We start from the raw sequence: 25,584 nt of genomic DNA, 5'->3' as shown, positions 1-25,584 counted from the left end.
CCAACACTCAACCTTGCCACAGCCTCTCTAATCTCATCAAGAGTGGGTGGTCTTTTGTTGATGGGTAGAATAGTATCCACCATTTGCAAGCCATTACCTGGAAGCTGCCTGCTTGAAGGGTCTGCCATGTAGAACTGCTCAAAGTACTCAGCCCAACGAGGGTTCTGCTTGTCCATGTCTGACAAGAGGCAACCATCTGCTGTTTGGATAGCATTTAAATGACTCAAATGGTTGCAAATGGTTCCCAAAAAGTGATATTATATTGATTTAATGTTGATAGGAAGCTTTATTTTCAATGGCATTAATTTATGTTTTGCTGAGAGAAGCCCATAATGCTAAGTATACATTCATTGACATGTAAAGGTGTGGATAGGTTTGAACTTAAGCAAAGGCCCTCCGAGGATGACGAACACTTGACAATAATGAAACTGGAATTCTCTGAATGAAAGTTGTTGCTACTGCAGATTGCATAGTTTTTGGCTGTGCACTATAACCTAGAGCTGCCTAGTCCATCCTGCTCCCATTGTAAAACCATGCAAACATGCTCAACATTCAAGAAACAAAGACACTTTTTATAGGCTTTTAGTGACATGAACATTTATAAGTCAATGTAGATAGAATTCAGCAGAATGAAATCAACGTTTTATTTATATTCAGTCAGTTGATCGCAGAACACCAATGCATAAACATAACACACCTCGCTACCTTACCTGGCCACTGCCACATAGATGGGATATTGCCAAGGAAATTAGAATTGGAAAACTACCTCAGAAGGAAACAAACAGATATTGTGTGCCTTTTTATAACTAAATTAACAGAAGACAAGTAAGATTGAAGAAAAATATACAATATGGAGAGAGGACAGGAAAGGTAAGAGGGCTGAAACTTATGAAAAGATAAAAGAGAAAAGCTAAAGTCTTAAGCATGCAGATATCAGGTAAAAACACAGAATTGATGAAAATAGTCACAGCTTATCTCCCCCCCCATGCCCCTACTTACCACTACTGGATGAGTAAAAAAACAAAAAAAAAAAAAAAAAACAACACCTGAAAGAGAGGAAGAAAACATAAAGAAAAGCAACAAGGTAACATTAGTGGGAGACTTTAATTGAAGGGAAGGGAAAAGCTAAAGTCTTAAGCATGCAGATATCAAGTAAAAACACAGAATTGATGAAAATAGTCACAGCTTATCTCCCCCCCCATGCCCCTCACCTAGCCAAATTACTGGATGAGTAAAGAGCACAAAGAAACATTTAACAACACCTGGAAAGCTTGGAGAGGAAAACATAAAGAAAAGCAACAAGGTAACATTAGTGGGAGACTTTAATTGAAGGGAAGGGAAAAGGGAGACGTTCGAGTGTGAGGGAGAGGAGAATACTTGGGTTAGTAGAGTATTGAGGATGACACTGAACAACAGGATGAAGTGGTGGGTGGAGGAAGCAACAAGAATCAGAGGACGAGACAAATCATCAAGACTAGACCCTATATTCACCAAAGGGATAGACTTGAATAAAGGAATAAGACACTCTTGCCCCTTGGGAAAAAGCAATCATTGATGTTGGGAATAGAAAAGGGAGCAGGTCATGAATTTTAAAGATCTAGAAAGACTCCTCAGTGAAACAAACTGGAGTGAGTAGAAAAACTAACAGATGTACGGAGCAATTATGACTTTTCCCAAAGACATAGGTACGTATAGGTATCAGGAAACCTCTCCTCCCGAATCTGACCTTGCTTTTGGCCACCTCTTCTGATTCTTTTATGGGAGCAGCGATTAGTGGGCTTTTTTTTTTATTGTTTTTTTTGTGTGCCCTTGAGCTGCCTCCTTTGGTGTAAAAAAAAAATAAATAAATAAATAAATAAGGTGTTGCAGCATATGTACGACTGTATGAAGGGAGAGAGATAAAGGAAAAGAGGAACGGTGTACTGGGAAGTGCAGAAGAACAAAAGAGGGAAGGGAAAGCATGGAAATGAATGAAGAGAACGCAGAGAAACAAAAATGAAAATACACTGTCAAGAAGTAATTACATGAGGATAAGATATACACAAGTGCACCTTAAAAATTCATTTCTATCTATCTATCTTTCTATCTATTCATTTCTATCTACATCCCTCCAGGGGGGGGCCGCGGCAGCAGAAGTGTCTCCATCTCTCCCTGTTCTGGCACTCCCTCTCAGCACACTCAGTCCTGCTACTTCCAACTCTTTCACTCCAATACTCACTCACCCTATTGATCCACTTCACAGGTAGTCTTCCCCTGACATCCCCTCCCTCAGTCCTTCCCTCATACACTCTCTTCACAAATTCATTCCCCCATTCTCGTCACGTGTCCAAACCATCTCAGTGCACCACGCTTCACCTACTCCACCACTCCACACTCCACTCCTTTCACTGTCACACTCATACCAAACCGCTCATACACGCTTTCATTACTTTGTCCATCCCATCCTGACACACACATGCACCTCTTATATAACTCATTTCCACTGCACATATTTTCATTTGCTGTGCTGCATTCCATGTCCATGTCTGATGCATAAGACAGAGTTGGCAGGATAATACTATTCCTTATTCCCCTCTTTACCTCCATGCTCACACTTCTTCCTTTCATAACTCTCCCCAATGCACCTACTACCTGTCTGCCCTTCACTGCTCTTTCCCTCACCTCACCTTCCATACTGCCATGCTTACATAAAACTGTCCCTAAAGATTCAAACTCAGTCACCCCCTCCATTCTCTCCTCCCCTAACCCTATCCAACACTTCGTTGTACCCTTTGCTCTAACTCTGTACGGCTTTGCAAAATCAATGACCTGTTCTCTCGCCCTCTCAAATACCATAATCTTACTCTTTCCAGCATTCACTCTCAGCTTTCTCCTCTAACACACCCTGCCAAGCTCATCCACAATCCTCTGCAGCATCCCCTCATTCTCTGCCAACAACACTGTACAGGTAACTCTGGATTTATGCGTGTATTGTGTTCTTGAAGAGGTCGCGTAAATCAAAAACAATGTAAATCAAACAAGAGGTAGGTTTCTATCGAAAAATAAATATTCACTTCATTCAGTGGAGAGAGAGAGAGAGAGAGAGAATATATCCATATCACCGAGATATCCACTCAGGCACTCAGTCTCAGCCTCACTCGTGTGAGGAAGAAAAGAGGGACACCATGAGCGACTGGATAGTATTGGTACCAGTACCGAGCAGTCTGGTACCGGTACCGTACCGTATAGCTGGTACCGTTAGTACTGGTACTGGTACTGGTACCAGCCCACCCCTATTGTTGAGTAGCATGGCATCGTGGATACTGTATTGTTGTTCAAGAACTGAGCTCAGCTGTGTGGCCGCGGCGCCATGTGAGTCCAGTTGCGTGAGACATCTGGTGGCCACTCCGTAAAATATCACGTATAAGTGAAAAAACGTGTAAATTAAACATTTATTTGGATTTTGGACCCCGCGTTATTTAAAAAATGTGTAAACCAAACTCACGTAAATCGAGAGTTACCTGTATCATCTGCAAACTGGCCTGCCACCAATAACTCTTCCTTACCTCTCTCACTTTCACCCTTGGACCAAGCTCTCCCACTCTGGCTTTCATTTGTCTCACAACCATCCATTTTTATTTCATCATCATCATCATTTCATCGACGCCTGCTCCTAGGAGCTCCCACCAGGGGATGGCCATGGTAGAAGAGTTTCCATCATTCTCTATCCAGACACTCCCTCCTTGCCTGCTCAAAGTTTCTCAAGGATCTTTCACCCCTCTCCCTGACATACTCCTGCACCCTATCTCTCCATTTCACTGGAGGTCATCCTCTAACGTTCCCTCCCTCTATCTCACTCACCTACACCCTCCTGGTCATCTTATTCTCCTCCATTCGCTCCATGTGGCCAAACCACTTTAAAGTTTATCGCTTCACTTCTTCCACTTAGGTTTAAGGACAGACCACCAAGTCTGGACCATGGGGTCTGTGTGGTCTGATTTTCTATGTAAATCTATGTAAAACCACTCCACACTTCCTCCCTTCACCCACGTGACACATTCCATAGCGCTCATACACACTTTCATTACAGACACTTTCATTTCACTCTGGAAAATTTATAAATGACTTGCTGTGAAGGAGAATACATTGTAGGATGGAGCAGAAAAGCCTGTTCAGTGAAATGCATGAAGATTGCAGCCCTTGGTAGCTTGAGCCCTCTGTGAATTCTGGGTGTTTAAGAGATGTATTACCTATTTGTTGTTAGTTTATATCTCTCTCTCTCTCTCTCTCTCTCTCTCTCTTTTGGTTTAATAGCGAAATTAAACGCTCAGTCAAGGAGAAAAAATTGTCTTACAGGTTAAAGAAAGAACAAAGCACGCCCAAAAACATTAGACTTTATAATGATATGCCAGGCGACGAGTAAAAAGATTAGTATGTCAGGCAAAGCGTAGATATGAAGAAAATATTGCAGCAAACTGTAAAAATAGTCCGAAATCTTTCTTCAGTTACATAAACAACAGAAAGGCGATCAAAAGTGGAATTGGACCTTTAACAAACAGCGACGGTGCACTAGTGACTGACAGCCAACACATTGCAAACCTCTTAAACAATTACTTTTCCTCGGTGTTTAATACTAACAGTCTTCCTCCCACTACCACCAACACCAGTACTAATGTAAATCTCGAGCATGCATTGCCTAATTTTGGAATAACAACCGATGAAGTCCTTAAAGTTCTCCATTCACTTAAAACAAATAAAAGTCCCGGACCCGATAAAGTATATCCTATACTGCTTAAAGAAACAAAGAGCGAAATAGTCTCCTCCCTCACAACCGTATTCAATATGTCCTTGCAACAAGGCATCGTCCCTTCGGATTGGAAAAAGGCTAACGTGACACCGATTTTTAAGAAAGGAGACAAAAAAATACCAGATAACTACTGACCCATTAGTCTAACTTCAATTGTAGGTAAGCTACTTGAGAGCATAATTAGAGCAAAATGGTGAATTACCTCGAAAGCCACTCATTGATTGGGGATTCACAACATGGCTTCCGTAACAAAAGATTCTGCCTATCAAACCTATTGACCTTTTATAACGACCTCTTCTCAGTTTATGACGTAACCAAATCATTGGACGTAGTCTATCTTGATTTCCAGAAAGCGTTTGATAAAGTCCCACATCATAAATTACTTTATAAATTAAAGCAAATAGGTATTGACGGTCAAGTAAACCAATGGATCGCTAATTGGTTGAGCAACAGACAACAAAGAGTGGTGATTGACGGATTTAACTCAGAGTGGGCGCCGGTCACTAGTGGCGTCCCTCAGGGCTCGGTCCTTGGCCCAGTGCTCTTCATTATTTACATCAACGACGTGGATGTTGGACTCAATAATTGCATTAGTAAATTTGTAGACGACACAAAGATTGGTAACTCGATTCTCACTGATGAAGAGGATTCCAATTCCAAGAGGATTTGCACAAAATTTCAGCTTGGTCGGATAGATGGGAGATGCCCTTTAACGTAGACAAGTGCCAGGTCCTTCAAGTTGGAACAAGAAATAAGAAGTTCAACTACGAAATGCGTGGCGTTAAACTCACAAGCATTCAGTGCGTTAAGGACCTGGGGGTCAAAATCGCGTCAAACCTCAAATTCTCACATCAATGCATCAATGCAGCAAATAAAGCGAACAGAATGTTGGGCTTCATTAAAATAAACTTTTTATTCAAGAATAAAGCTGTAGTACTTCTGCTCTACAACAGTTTAGTCAGACCCCACTTGGAATATGCGGTACAGTTTTGGTCTTCCCCACCATGCAAAGGACATTGCTAAATTAGAAGGTGTTCAGCGTCGGGCAACAAAAATGATCCCTTCCTTGCGCAACAAATCCTATGAAGAAAGGCTTTCCACCCTTAACATGTTCTCTCTTGAGAAACGTCGCCTCCAAGGAAAACTGATCGAATGTTTTAAAATACTTAATGGTTTCACGAATGTAGACAGAACAAAATTGTTTATGATCGATGAACTTTGCAAACGAGGAACAATGGCATAAAACTCAAATGTGGACAAGTGAATTCAGACTGCACCAAATTTTTCTTCACCAACGTTGTAGTGCAAGAATGGAATAAGCTCCCACCTTCAGTGGTCCAGTGTAACACGATTGATTCCTTTAAAAACAAGTTCGACCGACACTTCCTTGAACTTAATATTAACTAAAGTAGAAAAGCAACGTTTTGGAGCCATCTGATTAGTGTAGATTCACTTAGGTTTAAGGACAGACCACCTAGTCTGGACCATGGGGTCTGTGTGGTCTGATTTTCTATGTAATTCTCTCTCTCTCTCTCTCTCTCTCTCTCTCTCTCTCTCTCTCTCTCTTTCAATAAATAAATAAATAAAATGAAGCCATTATGATATTGGTGTAAATCTATCTCACTGTTTTCTCACCATAGTCCGTTTCATTCCGTCTGTCCACTCGCAAACGCAGATGTGGCACCTGCGCATTGTTAGTTTGTAATTGCGTGAAGATTAACTTTATATTTTCAGTGATATATTTGAATGTTTGTGTATAGAAAAGAAACTCAAATCCTCAATCAACCATAAACAACCCAATTTGCATCAATAATATACCATACAAGCACACGAAAGAACGTGTATATCAAATAGTATAGTCTGATCATACTCGAACGATTTATTGCCTTTTAGATACCCATTTTTCATCTCATTCAGGTACATTAAGTGACATCTGACTCTGCAAGTGTCTATACATAAAGAAATTTGATGTGTTGCATGTATATAAATAACATGGGTAGCCTAATATTCTTGATAGCCCAGCATCACATTCAACAGTTAATATTTACTATTTCATGTTACTTTGACTATTAGTTGTTACTTACATGCAGTAAATTATTAAGATAACCTTTATTTGCACTTGCAGAGCCAGATGTCTTTTGATATACCTGAAATGAGCTGTCAGTCAATGAATTTGAATAATCATAGATCATTCGAGCATGATGTGACTATGTTATTTAATTCAAGCTTGTCTTTTCGTGTGCCTGTGTCTTAGATTATCGATGCAAACGACTGAGTTATTTCTTGTATACATAAAAACATCAAATATATTATTGAAAAATAAGCTTGAATGTCTATCACAACAGTTGATTTTCACGTATTCACGAACTAGAAATGCGCAGGTGCCACATCCATCAAAATTCCCGCTCTGTTGGTGGACAGATGAAATGAAACAGACTATAAATGATGTTACATGTACACTAAGGCCTGACTTCTCAAAGGTTACCAACTACGTATGCAGTAAAATAAGGGGAGTCTAGCTATTTATTTTGATGAATAATATCATGTAATTAGACAAAGTTTCATTCATTTATTTTCTGTTTGATGCTGTAGCTAACCTGTGTCTTTACAGCCCATCGCCAGCATCACAACAAAAGGCGGACACCTTTAGTTTCAACCCTCCAGCACAGGCGTCCTCTCCCTTCTCAGCCTCACCGCTGCAGACTCTGAGTGCTAATTTCAAGCCACCTCAAACTCAGTCATCATCAGTAACTACAAGTCTATTCCCCAAGAGTGAACCAGCAGCATCTACTTCTTTCTTTAATGTTCAAGGACAGAATGAAGGTACCAAAACTACCCCAGCATTCCCAGCTACACCTTTTAAGCCACCACAGATCATTACCACATCACAGGACTTCAAGTTTCCTAACTGTCCATTACCTCAACCAAGCACTCCAGCAATGTCAGTCAATCCTGCTGCAAAGGTTGACACCAAGCCACCACCTGTCATCATAACTGCCGTGACTCCCAAGGCAACAGACACGAAGCCTCTGAGTGTGGGTCCTCCCGCCAGACCCCCTCAGGCTGTGGTGGCGGAGTTGGATGAGACACTTCTCTCCACCATTGAAGCTGCCAGAGTTGACTTTGAGAGAGAACTAGAGGACCATAAGAGCATGGGAGACCTACCCAACCAGGTATGTGATAGGGGCTAAACATCACACACACACACACACACACACACAATAGAGTTGGAAACAGAGGAGGAAGGAAGTGAAGGGGATGAATCATATAAAAGAAACAGGTTAAACTATAGGAAGGCAGACATGGAAAATCTCAGGAAATTCTATGGAGAGCTAGACTGGGAAGAGTTAAAGAGAACAAGAGAGGTGCAAGAAAAGTATGATATTTTTATGGAGGCTTATAAATCAGGAGTTATGAAATTTGTGCCAGAATATAAACCCAAAGAAAAAGGAAAAAAAGGATTGGTTTAATGCAAGATGTGCAAGGGCAAAAGAAAAAAAAGAGACAAACCGTGGAAGAGATTGAAAAGAAATAAAACCCAAAGGAATAAAGAAGATTTTAAGATAGCGAAAAATGAATACGAGAAATAAGGAGAGAAGAAGAGAAAGGATAAGAAAAGGATATTGTCGAAAAGTGCAAGGAAGAACCTAAACTGTTTTATAGATTCATAAATGGAAAAATCAAACCAAGGGAAACAATAGAAAGACTGAGTGATGGGAATGTGATGATCAAAGATCCTAAAGACATGACTGAGCTACTAAACAAAAGGTTCCAGCAAGTTTTTACAAAAGAATCACAATTCAATGAACCACAAGATAACAAGATAAATGTTCATATGGAACAAGTCATAGTAACTAAAGAGGAGATATATAAAATGATGGGGGAGCTGGAAGAGAGGAAAGCAGCAGGACCGGATGGAGTCTCAGGTTATATATTGAAAGAATGCAGAAATCAGCTGGTTGGACTGGTATATGATATCATAAAATGCTCAATAACAACTGGTAAAGCACCAAAGGAGTGGCGGAGGGCTGAAGTGGTCCCCATATACAAAAGTGGAAAAAGGAAGAACCCCTGAACTACAGACCTGTATCATTGACCAGCGTAGTATGTAAACTATGTGAGAAAGTGATAAAGAAACAATGGACGAGATTCCTAGAAGAGCATAATTTAATCACAAGTTAACAATGTGGCTTTAGAAAAGGGCACTAATGTGTAACAAACTTACTGAGCTTTTACTCAAGAGTGACAGACATTGTACAGGAGAGGGACGGATGGGTTGATTGCATTAACTTGGACTTGAAGGCATTCAGCAAAGTTCCACATACAAGACTACTATGGAAGCTGGAGAATAAAGGAGGATTGAAAGGGAAAATGATGAACTGGATGAAAAGCTACTTAAGGGGAAGAGAGATGAGAACAGCGGGAAAGGACATGAAATCGGAATGGAGAATTGTAGATAGTGGAGTGCCTCAAGGATCGGTATTGGCACCAGTTCTTTTCCTGGTATATGTAAATGATATGCCAGAGGGAGTAAACAGTTACCTATATGAGCCTGTTTGCAGATGATGCAAAACTGCAAAGACATATAAGAAACAGTAAAGACTGAAATTCTACAAGATGACCTGAGCAAGATTTGGGAATGGAGTATGAAATGGGAGATGGAATTCAATGTAAAGAAATGTCATGTAATGGAAATGGGAAAGAGTGAAGGGAGACCAAAATGGACATATATAATGGGAGATGGAAAAATATTAAAGAAAGTTCAAGAAGAGAGAGATCTGGGAGTGACAATACAAGATAATCAACAGCCTGAGAGTCATGTTAATAGGATATTCGGTGATACGTATAAAATGGTAATAATTATAGAATTAGCATTCCACTACATGGATAAAGATATGATGAAAAAGTTAATAACCACTATGATTAGACCAAAATTGGAATATGCAGAGGCGGTGTGGTCTCCCCATAAGAAGAAATATAAAAAAACTAGAAAGAATACAAAGGATGGCAATGAAAATGGTTCCAGAACTGGAGGGATTGACATATGAAGAAAGGTTAAAGGAAATGGACCTGCCAACACTGGAACAAAGAAGAGAAAGGGGAGACCTAATACAAATTTATAAATTATGGAATAAAATGGAAGAAGTAGACAATGAGGAATTACTACTACGAGAAGGAAGAAACACCAGCAACACACGAGGACACAGTAAAAAATTGAGAAAAGGAAGATGCTTGAGAGACATAAAGAAATATAGCTTCCCGCAAAGAAACATAGAGGTTTGGAACAGACTAAGTGAAGATGTAGTATCGGTGAAGAGTGTGCTTAACTTTAAGAGAAAACTGGACAGATACAGATATGGAGACTGGACCGCACGAGCATAAGCCCAGGCCCTGTAAAACTACAGCTAAGTAAATACAACTAAGTAAATACGCAGACATTGTTGAAGCGGGCAGTGTCTGTAACTCTATATAATGAAGGAAAAGTTGGACGAACATAGATTGGGTGACAGGACTGACTATAAATAGGTAAATACAAATAGGTAAATAACACACACACACACACACACACACACACACACACACACACACACAAGAGAGAGAGAGGGGACCTAATAGCATTGTACAGGATACACGAGGGATTGGAGAAATTGGACAGGGAAGACCTAGTGGTACATGACAGAAGTGTGACAAGAGGCAATGGTAAGAAATTGAAGAAGAGTGACTGTAGGAGAGACATCAAGAAATACAGTTTTCCATACAGAAGCATAACAACATGGAACGGACTTGACGAGGAGACTGTGTGTGCAAAAACGATTCATGAATTCAAAGCCAAACTGGATAATAAGCGTTATGGAGACGGGACAGCACAAGCCTAGTACGGCTCTATTCCTGTATTTCACAATTAGGTAAATACACACACACACACACACACATATGTACACACAGGTACACACTCCCTGACATCATTGCCACTCCTTATTCTCCAGACTCCTAATTGCTTACTAGCTTCACAGGGCAAAGACTAAGCCTTGGTAAAGGAAGTGTATGATTAAACCTCATTCTACCATTGGTATATACTGTGTGGATTACTAGTGTCTATCTATCTATCTATATCTCCAACGCCCTGCTCTCCTGTGGGAACTTCCCTCCAGGGGGTGGCCGCGGCAGAAGTGTCTCCATCTCCCTGTTCTGGCACTCCCTCTCCGCACACTCAGTCCTGCTACTTCCAACTCTTTCACTCCAATACTCACTCACCCTATTGATCCACTTCACAGGTAGTCTTCCCCTGACATCCCCTCCTTCAATCCTTCCCTCATACACTCTCTTCACGAATTCATTTCCCCCATTCTCATCACGTGTCCAAACCATCTCAGCGCACCACGCTTCACCCACTCCACCACTCTAAACTCCACTCCCTTCGCTGTCACACCCATACCAAACCACTCATACACGCTTTCATTACTTTCTCCATCCCATCCTGACACACACATGCACCTCTTATATAACTCATTTCCACTGCATGTATTCACAATTACTAGTTTTACTACAGCTTTTTACTTACTACTTATCCTATGGTTTACTTATGGAGTCTACTTATTATATAATTTATTTATGGGTTTACTTATTGTATGGTTTTATAGTTAGCATTAATATATATGCTGAGTTATAAATATAAAGTACATATTGATGTGAACTTTTCACATGGGGCATATATTGAGTTATCAAGTTATGAATTGTCCCACATTTTGTCAAAATACTTCCAAGAGATTTTAAGAAACTTACTTTGTAAATATTCAGTAGTAATTTGGGGGTCATATCATTACCATCACTTCAGTATCATCAGACACCTTAAATCATGTCTCCAGATTGGTGAGCAAGAGGAGATGGGCATGCTGAGGTGTTCCCTGGGCGAGGCTGCAGAATGGGTGGACCAGATGAACTCCACCACATCGGAGCTGAAGGGGGAAGTGGGCCAGCTTCACTCAGAGGTCCTTGAGGGCTTCACTCTAGCCGAGGAGGCGGAGGCACAGGTCAACAAGAAGATTAAAAATCCCCGGTGAGTGAACCAAAGTACTTTTCTGATTTCCCATGGAATAATTACTGTTTCCAGGTCACAGACCCCTGTGTGTGTGCCCAGTGCAAGGCTTATGGACCCAATGGAGTGCTTCCTATTGTCCCTAAAAACTGTGCTTCCATGCTGACACCCTGCCTGGTTAAACTCTTTTGTCTCAGCCTTTCAATACCTATCTTTCCTTTCTGCTTGAGGTATGCCAACATACAGCCTGTGCCTAAGAAGGGTGAATGCTCTAATCCTTCAAACTACTGCCCTATAGCTTTGTGTTCTTGTCTTTCTAAAGCTTTTGAAGCAATACTTAACAGAAAGATTTTTGAATATCAATCAACTTCTGACCTTCTGTTTGATTGCCAGTATCAGTTCTGCAAGGGGCATGGTGATTTTCTTGCCTTCCTAACTGACTCTTGGTCATCCTCTCTTAGCCGTTTCAGTAAAACTTTTGCTGTTGCCTTAAGCCTCTCAAACTCCCTTTAGTATCACTAAAAAACAGATGAATATATATGAACCTTGATATGGAGGGGCTTCACCCCCCCTCGACTCTCCTGTGTTTCCACAGTTTGTCACAGTGGGCATTGGTCATATTATAGTTATTATTCATATTACTTGTAGTGGCTGTCATGATATGTGACTCTTTGCTTGGCCCATGCTGCCCCCCGGGGCTCCTCTTGATCAAAGTCACTGAAGTTAGGGTTGATTGAAGATCTGGACGGCATGCGGGTAATCTTCCGGCACTTAGCAATGGTTTGAAAAATCAGATGTTTCGGTGGGACTCGAACCTAGGTCCATGGGCTCACCACACCCGCACACTGACACTCAGCCAGTGCCTCTTAGATTATCACTCTTTAATCATGTTTGCTCTGTTCATAATCTATCTGGCTCACTTTTACAATCAAAGTGAACAGGATGGACAATGAGGTTATACACACACACACAAGCACACTCACACACACTCACTATGGGAGATGGAATTTAATGCAAACAAGTGCCACGTTATGGACATGGGGAAAAGTACCGTATTTTACGGCTTACAAGACGCTGCATCTTGGAAGACGCACCCTAATATTGGAGATAAATTTTGAGAAAATTTTTTTTTTGTCATTCTCACACAAGAACAGCTTCACCATATTCATGAATTTATGTAACCTTTTCTTAAAACTATCTTTTGTCTCAGCACTCACCACAAGTTTGCTGAAGCACTGACCACAAATATACAATTAGGCAATTTCAACTACCGTTGGTAAATACACACACACTGAAACAGTGGGTCCATGACATAAACATGGCGGCACGTAGGGTGTTGGTTTGTTTACATTCATCACTCGTCCGATTTTGTCCGTATGGCGATGACATACTAGTTGGTGGTTAGTAAATATACTATACATCTTTCATTGTCCAAGGGTGGTTTTATTGCCATAAAAGTGCATAGGAGACAACACATCAACACAGCAGATCCAAACGCAGCTGATCCAAAGGCTTGCTGGTCTATGGAAATAAGCCACCTGTACCATCAAGATCAAGAGCGGAATGGCTCCCGCCGCTACCAGCCGCACAATAAACAACAGACGTTTGGGTCACGTTTGGGCTTGTGGCTTGGCTCCAGGAAGGTTTATGGTATTGGAAATACTTGTAACAAGTACTGAGGTTATATCATATAAAAGGCTGAATTAAATAGTTACTTAAGTTAACCTCATAATGTAATGACAACATACAAATCCACGTCCCTATTGGTCGAGCCAGTATGGTGACCGTCCAAGCTCACTTGAGCCTGGACGTTGCTGCCACAATACAACATTCGTCTTGGAAGACGCACAAGTATTTTTCATGGTATTTTTTAGGAAAAAAAGTGCGTCTTGTAAGCCGTAAAATACGGTAAAAACAGACCGAGGAAAACATACAGGATGGGAGAAGAAAACTTAAAGGTGGTACATGAAGAAAAAGATTTGGGAGTAACAATGCAAGACACACTATCTCCAGAAAAGCACATAAACAAGCTGTTTGGAGAAACCTACAGGATGATGCAAAATATAAGGGTATCATTCCATTTTATGGACAAAGAAATGATGAAGAAAATAATAACAACAATGATAAGACCAAAGCTTGAATATGCTGCAGTTGTATGACGCCTCATAAAAAGAAGGATATCAGAAAGCTGGAAAGGATACAGAGAATTGCAACTAAAATGGTCCCAGAATATGACGTATGAAGACAGATTGAAGGAGATGGACTTGATGACACTGGAACAAAGAAGGGAGAGAGGAGATCTGATCACGCTGTATAAGTTGGTAAATACCGTATTTGACGGTTTAAAAGACGCAAAACCCCCAATTTTGGCAGGCATTTGGAAAAAAATATATAATAAACAGGTTTGAACCACTGAGTGTCAGGTGAAGATTTTTCACCCAACATTCGTAGCCCTCCTCACTAGTCACTATCAGGTCATTACTAAAGTTTCACTTGTATTCAGATCCTTATCAAATCCCAATACTTTACATCTAAAACCCTTAATATTTGCTGGGGCCTACCAGAATTGGTCCTTCACCGGGTGCCCGGGCCATGCATGCGCAGTAGGGAGACAACTTTTTTTTTTTTTTTTTTTTTTTTTTTGAGGCGGAAAAAAGTAGCGATTATCGCTGGTTTGGTTACAAAAGTAACGAAGATACCGATATATATTTAAATAAGTAGCGGATGGCCGATAACCCGATTTTGTTATCAGCGATAAAGTATCGCGATAACGCCCAGCTTTGGTTTTCACTTTGGACAGTCATATGCCAGAGTTGATGTGTCAATCTTCCCTAAGTAGTCTTTGTCCTGCCTTTTGATGTTTCTGTTTCCTTTCTCCCTAGAGTTTTTCCACCCTACCAGTGGAGAATATGAAGTCCTTGATGATAATATTCATTGTTACCCCAAGAGTTTATTTAGGTGCAAACTTTACTAACTGTAAAAGAAATCAATGAATGTCTTGTAAATTTTTGTCCATTTCCAAGTTTCCAATGGCCTAGCATCACCCTGTTCACTTGTTCCTCATTGGTTTGTTGTTTCAGTCACTGCCAAGCCCTGCAGCCACAGACTCTGGACCCACACAGTCGCAAGCAAATGGAAGAGATTCGCTCACGGTACCAGTACCTGCAGAGTCAACTGTCTGAAATAGACACACGGCTCCACCTTGACTGGGCTGCATACAGAAATGAACAAAACAAAAAAAAGTAGGTGTTTTCAGGGTAATCTTTTAATTTATTTACTATAAAGGCATTTTTTTTCTTCTTCTTCTGTAGCCAGTTTATTATATCCCAGTGTCCTGCTCAGTGTACTTGTGACATTTCAATATGTCTCCAAGGCTGAACTCTTCACTCAAACTTTCTGTAACTACTCCACTCTGGACAATTCTCGGCATATTCCTCCTACTCATCCCCCCTCTGACTCCTTTATGCCTGTTGTTAAGACTCTTAAGAGTGATGTTTTCTATGCGCTCTCTGGCCTCAACTCTCAGAAGGCTTATGGACCTGATGGAGTGCCTCCTATTGTCCTTAAAAACTGTGCCTCTGTGCTGACACCCTGCCTGGTCAAACTCTTTCGCCTCAGCCTGTCAACATCTACCTTTCCTTCCTGCTGCAAGCAGGGGCTTCGTGGTGCAGTGGTTAGCACACTCGTCTCACAACCGAGAGAGCCCAGTTTTGATTCCCGTGCGGATTGGAAAAATTTGGGCGGCTTTTCCGATACCCTACGCCCCTGTCCACCCAGCAGTGAATGGGTATCAGGTATTAATCGGGGGTTGTGTCCCGTCTCCTGGGATCTGTTCCCTCCTCCTATAATTCCTTCCCCTCCTGTCTCTCTGGCATATAACCACAGATCTTGCGCCGACCAAACAAAACTTTCCAACTTTCCTGCTGGAAGTACGCCTTCGTACAGCCTGTGCCTAAGAAGGTTGACCGTTCCAGTCCCTCAAACTACCGCCCTATAGCTTTACTTTCCTGTCTATCTAAAGCTTTTGAATCAATCCTTAACTGGAAGATTCAAAAGCACCTTCCCCCAAAAAAAGATGAATAAAGATAAATAAAAAGTAAAGATGCTGGAGTACAAAAAAAGACAAAAAAGTTAGTGATGCGCCCATTCTCTCTCTCTCTCTCTCTCTCTCTCTCTCTCTCTCTCTCTCTCTCTCTCTCTCTCTCTCTCTCTCTCTCTCTCGCAAAAGCGATAAGACGCCCTTGTTTATGTCCTCTCTCTCTCTCTCTCTCTCTCTCTCTCTCTCTCTCTCTCTCTCTCTCTCTCTCTCTCTCCATGACTGAGTCAAAATTTTCCATTTTATGACATACAATATATGTATATCTGCACTAACACATTATGTACGTACACACACACACACACACACACACACACACACACACACACGCAACTGAGAGAAATAGGCTTTCCTTGTCAACCCAGTGAGAGGAGCGCCCTCTTGATGCAGTAATCCTAGATCATGAGGAAATACGGCCACGCCTCCGTCTTGAAGAATTTGGGGCAGGAGGAGGGAGAGGCTGCGAGGCAGGCGGTGTATTCGTTGACTAATATCTCCGAAATCAGATAGCTAGTCACTATCACTAGTATCACTGTCAATGTCACCAACATAGAAGTCATCAGAGGCACTGTCACCTTGATTCACCCGCGCTCTCCCGCCCAGAGCGGAGGAACTGCTTGACGCGTCACGTGACATGCCAGATGTGTTCTGAACAAAGGTGGGAAATGATCTGTGGCCCTCGGTAGGCCAAGCGCTGAAGACAAATGAGAGTGTGTATGGATGCCAGATGCCTCAACCATTCTTCTGAGTCAAGAACTGGCGGTATATTTGAAACGTAGGGAGCATAGAGCGTGATGATTATATATACGATCCCCGTACGGGTGGGGCGTGTGGCAGCGCACTTATATAAACGATCGCTGTAATGTAAGGGTTAAATTCATGTGAGTGTGCTGAATAACGGTTACTTTTACGGTTAGTGTGTGTGTGGGGGGGGGGGGGGGGGTACCTCGTGCACCCTGCTTGAGTCCGTCGGAACCATACCTGTCACGTCTTACGTTTTTTATACACAAACTTATGGTCTCTAACGCAAAATCTTATGGCAAGACACCACAACCACAGTAGCTTGACAGGTATGGGAATCAAAAGATTTAAGTAAAGTGCATTGTTGTGGACGCATGAATGCTGAAATATCGATACCACTGACACCAGGGATGAGAGAAAGAGAAAGGAGTTGGTGCTAATTTTTCTTTAATGTATATGTATTTTTTTAGGAGAGTTGAAGAATAAAAGTTTCTTTCTCCAGACAGTGTTGCAGACCCCCGGGGCCCTGTAGTGGAGCCCAGTTTGGGAAATTCTGTCTAACAGTAAACATCATGGTTTTGGGCAAGGTTTTGTCTATATGTGGATCTGCCTTATTCCCAAGAGAGTTCAGTACACATCTTCCACGAACAGCTGCAGTCGACTCCATAGACTTATAGATTGAAAGTCTGCTTTGATAAAATTGCCATTCATGCTATTCTAATATTTCCAGGAAAAAGGAGTTGCCTGCCTCAGAAACTTTGTACCAGGCGCTGAAGAAATGCCATTATGCCAGAAAGGTGTGTGAGCGTCGAGTTGATTCACTGTGTGAGCGCATCAAGGACCTCCACCTCCACTCCCTCAGCGGCCTGGCAACCTCACAGACAAATCAAGACGAGTGAGTAATGTCATTAGTACAGTTTGGCTTTCTGAATGTCTCATTCCACTACATGTGCTCTGAAGTATATTATATCTGTTTGAAAATATTTATGTATATGCCATTCACTCAGCCTTAAAGACCTGCAAGAGAAAGAGAAAGTGTAAATGTTACAAGTAATGGCTTCTGAGAGAAAAAAGATGGATTTGATGGGTTTTGCATTGATTGATTGAGTGATATTGATTTTGCAGTGCTATAGTGTGTAGACTGAGCGTAGCAAGGTATGAGGGAAGCTTTTAGGGGGAAGAAATTTAACATCGGAATGGTTTTCTCTAAGTGTGGGAGCAAGAACAGAAAATAAGAAGTAAATGAGAGGGCTGTGAAAGGAAGACAGGCCATAGGGTCAGTCAGTTAAGGTGTCGGGAGAAAGGTATCAGGAATAAAGTCCGTTTTTTCTAGTTTGCACCAGGAAAGGCAGGCTACACATCTCGGGAAGAACAATATACCGTACCCCCTCGAGTTTCGCGCTGTCAGAGTTTCGCGATCCACGAGTTTCGCGGTTAGCCCTAAATTCTTACCATCCCAACTTTCGCGCATTATCACCCCGAGTTTCGCGCTGCTTTGACACGTACGGGTCATGTCTACTTACCATTGGTGTCACACACGCTACCTTTAAAGGTAGTATCACACTGGACGTTTTCCTCCAAACGTTGTGGCTATGGCAAGAGAGAGAGAGAGAGAGAGAGAGAGAGGTCATTTTGAAGCCACAGTTGAAGGCAGCTGCCTTACAATTGGCTGACAGTTCTGAAAACACGCTTATGACAATCCTTAACAGGAGATTATTTAACCCTTTCAACACGAGGACGCGTATACTGCATCCTTGCGTGCCCCGTACCATATCCGAGGACACACATACTGCATCCTGGCTCGCTTTAGCCAATATATGAGTTATTTTATCTCTATATTTATGCTTACATCTCAAAATTATCAATTAATTTATGTTTCTTTATGTGCACCATTTAATTCTGCATGCTTTCATATATAATACATGATGATTATGTTGAGTTTATGGCTGAAAACTTGTTATATTAAATAGTGACACTTGAAATTTGGCGCTCGCGGCGATCCCAGATACAGGGTGGGGCACTGTTTTGACACGGCCGTTGTAAGTTTCTTTATGTGCACCATTTAATTCTGCATGTTTTCATATATAATACATGATGATTATGTTGAGTTTATGGCTGAAAACTTGTTATATTAAATAGCGACATTTGAAATTTTGCGCGCGTGGCGATCCTGGATACGGCGTGGGACGCTGTTTTGGCCTGGCCGTAGTGAAGGGGTTAAGGTGGAAATTCAAACACTCACGAACTCGCACAACCCCTAACGATGTTTTGATCTTCTGCACAGTTAACAAAACAGTGTGACATATCATTGTTGTTATTTTCATGAAAATTGGTCCATTACTTTTTTTATTTTATTTATTTATTTTTATTTTTTTATTTTATATAACTGGAAAAGTTTCTAAAGTATAACAGTATACTTTATATTAGAGTTAAAAAGACAATCAAATGAGCAATCTTGCATATAGGCATTTATATATCACAAATACTAAGTGCCCAAAATTAAAATCAATTTAAGTGATAATTTTTTTTATGAAAAATGATCGAAAAAAAATCCAAGATCTTATGAGCTTCAGAATGAAAGAATGGCAATATGCAGTTTTATAGCCAATTGCATCCTGGTTGTTATGCAGCAAGAAACTTGGAAATCGTCACAATACAAGTCGAGATATGTGATAATTTACGTCAAAATATTTATTTCGGGAAAAACGCATATTTATGTTTAGGTGACAATCTACAGCACAAAGATGGTTCCTAGAGAAATATAATTCTGTCTCGTACTTTATCTTTTTCTGCTTATCATGCTCAAAGTGGTCAGGTCTCTCAGAGGGTTCTTTCAGGTCATCTCAGGTCACCTCCAGGGTAAGGTGTCCTCGCAGTTGTTCATCCTCTGAGTGGCTTTGGGCACCTGGTATCCTTTTTTTTCTTTTATAATACATACTATGATGCATATATGTATTATAAGACAAAATATTACCCCCTCAGAGGGGGGTTATTATTGGGCACCACCCAACTCATTGTTGTCAGGTTAAGCCTATGTAATAGTCAGGGAGCTTAATACAAAAAATTACCCCGATTGTTCACTGTCCCAAAAGTACCATTTTTTTACCAGAGGTAGATATGACCGTAAGCATTCTTTTGTTTTGCGGGAGCCAACATGGGCTCTCCCTGTGACGGCCATTATGGACGAATCTTAGATGGCTGCCATCTAGGCTGACATTGGACAATAAACTAACAACCAGTCATAGTAAAATGGCAAATGGCAAGACAAATGGTGGGACTATGGCCGCAAATGGCAAGGGCGCAAATGGTGAGGTTTTACTGTATATCAACAACAGAAGGACCAACTGGTCACCAGGAAACAGCTCCTGGGCTACAGTCCAGGTTTCTGAAGGATGTCTAAGTCATTCACAAAGGTGGTGTCTGAAATGGGTAACTCCTTCCTGGCCAAAAATCAAGAGTTTGAAGCCCTTGTCACACACCATGTTATGGTGAATGAAGTAGCAGCATCACTGTCACAGATACAGGAAGATGGCCAAGCCCTTCATGAGGAGTATGTAAAGACTAGCCTGAACAAAGGAACACTTCCTATTTCAGACACTATAAAAAGAAACAGTGTAAACACATTCATCAATCTGCCAGACCCTCACAAGAAGAGCAGCAAAATGGGGGTACAGAAGCAAAACACAGTGCTCATTACACAGCAATTCCTGTATGCGGATATGACAGAATTTTTCAGATACGAAAATCAACGAGAGCCCACTTCTCTCTCCAACCGAAATTTACTCAGAGTTGGAAATAATGCAGACATTCTTGCATGTGTCAATGCACCAACTGGATCTGCCACTCCTGCTAAACAAGTCACAGTTCAGTTATATGACATGTCCGCCATCATTCACATTGTGCGTCCAAGTAGAGCACCAACGTTTGCTGAATATGTATCTCTACATATAAGAACATAAGAACATAGGGAAACTGCAAGAGGCCGGGTGGCCTACACAGGGCAGCTCCAGAATCCCCCCCACTACTCACGATGGGTGAGGTGTAGTTACAGGTAGAGGCTTGATCCTCGTTATACCGGCGGTACTAGGCACGCTCCAGTACCCCGTCACCTTACTGCACCCACACCTCACTGCCACTTGTCGTCCTCGTCCATGTAGCTATCCAGTCTACTCTTAAAACAAGCTATCGTCCCTGCACTAACTATGTGATTGCTGAGTCTATTCCATTCCCCCACCACCCTATTACTAAACCAATGCTTGCCTATATCTCTCCTAAATCTATACTTTTCTAATTTAAATCCATTTCTGCGAGTTCTATCCTGTTGGCTAATTCTCAGTACTTTACTTATATCGCTTTGACCCATTTGAATACTTCTATCAGATCTCCCCGCACTCTTCGTCTCTCTAGTGAATGTAAGTTTAGATGTTTCATCCTATTTTGATATGGGAGGTTTCTCAGCCCCTGAATCATCTTGGTCATCCTCCTCTGAACTGATTCTAGCAAGTTGATGTCCATTCTGTAGAGCCAGCTCCTTTGACCCTAAGCTCCCGTGTATCTAATCCCACCTAATATTGCTGTCCATGAATTTATCTAGTCTATTTTTGAATGTGACAATTGTATTGGCACTCACCACATGACTGCTAAGCCTATTCCACTCATCCACCACCCTGTTAGTAAACCAATTTTTGCCTGTGTCCCTGTTGAATCTGAATTTATCCAGTTTAAACCCATTACTTCATGTCCTACCCGGTTCTTTTACCTTTCATTAAAACACAGATGACACGCGCGTCGATGCCGTGTGGGATACCTATCCTGAAAACAGTCTGAAGTCACCCACAGCAGTGACGTGGTTCAGGACCGCATACTCGACTTGGTCCATATAGTGATGGTACCACACCCATTCCTAAACAAAACTGGCAGTCATATTTGAAGAATACAGAAAACAACAAGGAACTGTTCATGTTTATCAGTAAACAGCTGATCAAGACTGACATGAATGGAAAACTACTCCTCAGCACTGAAGTAGAAACTGTGTTCTCCAATAAAGCATTTGATACATCGGGGCTCCAACCATGCAACCACACAGAGGCAGATACACCGATCATTCTGCATCTTGCACACGCATCATCTTAAGGACATAAGAAAGCATTCATCCGCACTGTTGACAGTGACATAGTCGTTCTTGCCATTGCTTTCTTGCAACAGCTAGACCTTACAGAGCTCTGGATTGGTCTTGGTACAGGTAACTCTTGATTTACGCGAGTATTGTGTCCTTGAAGAGGTCGCATAAATCAAAAACAATGTAAATCAAACAAGAGGTAGGTTTCTATCGAAAAATAAATATTCACTTCATTCAGTTGAGAGAGAGAGAGAGAGAATATCCATATCACCGAGATATCCACTCAGGCACTCAGTCTCAGCCTCACTCGTGGGAGGAAGAAATGAGGGACACCATGAGCGACTGGCTAGTATTGGTACCGGTACCGAGCAGTCTGGTAACGGTACCGAGGAGTCTGGTACCATTACTGTACCGTACAGCTGGTACCGTTAGTACCGTTACTGGTACCGGTACCTGCCCACCCCTATTGTTGAGTAACGTGGCAGCACGGGTACTGTATTGTTGTTTAAGTGGCGTGCGGGAAGAACTCAGCTCAGCTGTGTGGCCGCGGCGCCATGTGAGTCCAGTTGCGTGAGACATCTACAGTACCCTCTCGAGTTTAGGGCTTAGTCCTAAATTCTTACCATCCCAACTTCTGCACACTACCGCCACAAGTTTCGGGTTGCTTTGAAATGTACGGGTCACGTCTACCTACCATCGGCGTCATGCGTACTGCCTTAAAAGGCGGTGTCCAACCACTGGGGCTATGGGCAACCGCAGTTTCCCGTATGCCCAACCGGGAGCGATTTGTTGGTTGTCCTTATGAATGGAAAATGGTTGTGAGTACGAGTGTGGGTACGTGGGTCCCTCACGGCTGCATGTAAACAAACAGACGACGGCAGTGGCTGAGGAGTGAGGAGCAGTGGAAGATGGCCCACCAAGAGACTCGTACAATGGACTGGCAGAGCTGCTTTGCGTACTAATTGATTAACAAGATAAGAGAACACCCCGTGCTGGGGAACCACAGTCCAAAAATCTTTTTATCAATCTATGAAAATTGTAGATCTGGTGTTGTTTTCCTTTTCTTCTTCTCCTTCTTCTTTTGACCTGTAATGCATGGCAGCGACAGTGAAAAGTAATAGTGAAAAAATAGCAAAAGGGCATAGAAAAGCAAAATCAGGGAAAGAAAAGGACAGAAAAACACCTAAGCTCAGGGTGAAGTGTATAAGTGCGCACTGTTAAGTAACTAAGGGCCACTTTCACAGTCACTTTGTTTGTTTTGATCGTTACCAATGGCGGCGATCGCCGCTTAGTATTTCCACGTGAAACTGGCCGATGGGGTAGTGGCGGCTAACCCCACAGCCGCCACTACCCCATCGGCCAGTTTCACGTGGAAATACTATAGCGGCGACCACCACCATTGCTAACGATCAAAACTAACAAAATGACTGTGAAAGTGGCCTTAAGTGCATGTTGTGAAGTATAAAAGTGTGGAGAAGGAGGACCTAAGAAGCGATACAAAGCATTACAGGTCAAAAAAAGAAGAAGAAGGTCCACTACACTGGCCGAGAAATATCTCCCTGATGAAATTAGTCATTCTGCTGTCCACCACACATGCGTGCTGTGGGAATACACAGCATTAAAAGTATTAATTTGCCTGTTTTTGTTCTAGTCTGTCCGCTTGTGATCTTTGTGATCTGTGAGGGAAATATGGAAACAGTAAACAAGTTGAACCTCTCTGCGAGCTATTTTGCGGCGGCGGCAGCGGTTTACGTTCAATAGGCATTGAAAAGTCAATCATGATGTTAGTGATTTCATGATTTTTAACAGAAAGAGTTAGCAGATTATTTCATAACACACAGAAAAGTACCAGAAAAATATAGGTTTGTTCAACTGTCCCACGGCTGGTGACCGCGAGCGAACGCCCTTTCTTTAGCAGACGACACCACGTGGATCACAAGCGTGTATTCATAACTGCCAGCCAATTGTAAGGCAGCCGCCTTCAACTGCGGCTTGAAAACGATCTGTTCTTACTTCCCATTTGCTGCCTATTAACAAGGTACGTATTTTGAGATAACAAGGGAGTAAAGTTGAAAAAAGTTGTGATAACAAGGGAGTAAAGTCGGAAAAAGTTATTATTTTCCACGAGTCGGAACCAATAAGCGCTTTTACATGGATTTCAATACCTTGAGTTTCGCGATCCTCTAGTTTAGCGTCATACCTTCGGAATGAAGCAAGCGCAAAACTCGAGAGGGTATTGTAGTGGCCACTCCATAAAATATCGCGTATAAGTGAAAAAAATGTGTAAATTAAACATTTATTTGGATTTTGGACCTCATGTTATTTAAAAAACGCGTAAACCAAACTTGCGTAAATCGAGAGTTACCTGTAGTGACAAATATTACCGAGACATTCCAATGCACGGCATTCAAGCACCTCTTGGTCCATCAAAGTCACTGGCTCTACCTCTGTTCCATGCAGTAACAGGCTGTGACACTACATCTCAGTTCCTTGGATTTGGGGAAAAAAATCAGCATGGACTGCATGGACTGAAACCATGATCAGATTGACTGAAGACCCCGAGTCCTTCAGTCTAGTATCTCCTGACATGACACACATTGAGAGGTTTGTTGTGCTCATGTACAAGAAAACATCTGGACAAACATATGTAAACATAGCCAGGCACCATCTGTTTTCTAGTGGCAGTCGATCACTGGACAGCATACCACCCAAGCTGCCCTCTTTCAGCACATCAAGAGGTCACTGTTACAGGCAAGTTTTGTGTGGAAGCAGTCAGCTGCATGCCATCAGACACTCCCTGCTTTTGATAAATGGGGATGGGAATATGACATGCACAGGGACCAATGGCTCCCTTTCTGGACAACTCTCGCTGATGCCAGTAAAGTGTGTGCTCTTCTGTCCCACTGTAGGTGCACTAAAGCCTGCAGAGGAAACTGCAAATGCAGTAGTGCTTGACTTCGATGTACGACACTCTGCAAGTGTGAGGGTGGTTGCCTGAACAGTGATGACAAAGATGCATCTACTGGGTAAACATGATCATGAGATCCAGTACTGTGAGTGAAAGGATAAAGAAAATTGTACTTGACTACTACTAATTGAAGTTTACAAGCAGATGTTGATGCTAAATCTTATTTTTTGTTTAAGTGAACTAGGTAGCCTGTACTAGTATTGGTACTCAAATGGATGTCCACTGGATACAAGTTTTTTTATTATTTTTATTGCAGATACCATGTATTAATTTGTCACATTTGAGCTTAGGGGCTAAATTCAAATAGAATTTTATATAGAACATATACATATGATCATGTGTCTTTTTCATTCACTTTAATAGCAGAAATGAGAAAAATGTCAAGTTAATACTTAGCATGTTTTGGACTCAGATTTGTATATATTTTGGGATATACAGAAATGACCTTGAATATGAATGTTTTGTATGACCTTCACTTCCCAAAATACCAACTGTAATGGCTTCCCCATGCCCCAAAACCCATAAAAAGTGTTCTTACATGTGAGGGAAGACTTTGGGTTATGGACTTACTGCACCGTCTTAATTTGGATAGCAGCCATTTTGAATTTGGCCAATATGGCCGCCACAGTAGGAGCTGAGCTTGGCTCCCGCAAAAAATCAAATTAGTACGGTCATAGCTACCTGTGGTCCAAAAATGGCACTTTTGGAATGATTTGAACAATCATATGATTAAGCCCCCTGGCTATAAGGCCTAGATATCAAAACCACCTGGCTGATAGTCTGCAGACTTGCCGCTTTCCTTCACACGTCTCTTCCTTTTTGGGTGGCGTGTAGAAAC

General features: G+C 41.7%; 1 protein-coding gene across 3 annotated transcripts in view; it reads left to right on the top strand.

The window, feature by feature from the left end:
• The window catches only part of LOC126997883 (nuclear pore complex protein Nup214-like), a 109,533-nt gene that overhangs the window by 42,395 nt on the left and 41,554 nt on the right, over positions 1 to 25,584 (top strand). For all 3 annotated transcript variants that reach the window (XM_050859101.1, XM_050859102.1, XM_050859100.1), the window contains exons 10-13: positions 7,398 to 7,959; positions 11,653 to 11,843; positions 14,903 to 15,064; positions 17,390 to 17,554. In XM_050859101.1, the coding sequence (XP_050715058.1) occupies positions 7,398 to 7,959; positions 11,653 to 11,843; positions 14,903 to 15,064; positions 17,390 to 17,554 (1,080 nt within the window). The remainder of the gene's footprint in view (positions 1 to 7,397; positions 7,960 to 11,652; positions 11,844 to 14,902; positions 15,065 to 17,389; positions 17,555 to 25,584) is intronic.

The sequence above is a fragment of the Eriocheir sinensis genome, chromosome 13 (genome assembly GCF_024679095.1).
Source record: "Eriocheir sinensis breed Jianghai 21 chromosome 13, ASM2467909v1, whole genome shotgun sequence".
Lineage (NCBI taxonomy): Eukaryota > Metazoa > Arthropoda > Malacostraca > Decapoda > Varunidae > Eriocheir > Eriocheir sinensis.
Note: the sequence above shows the minus strand (reverse complement) of the source record. Positions and strands in the feature narration are given on the sequence as shown.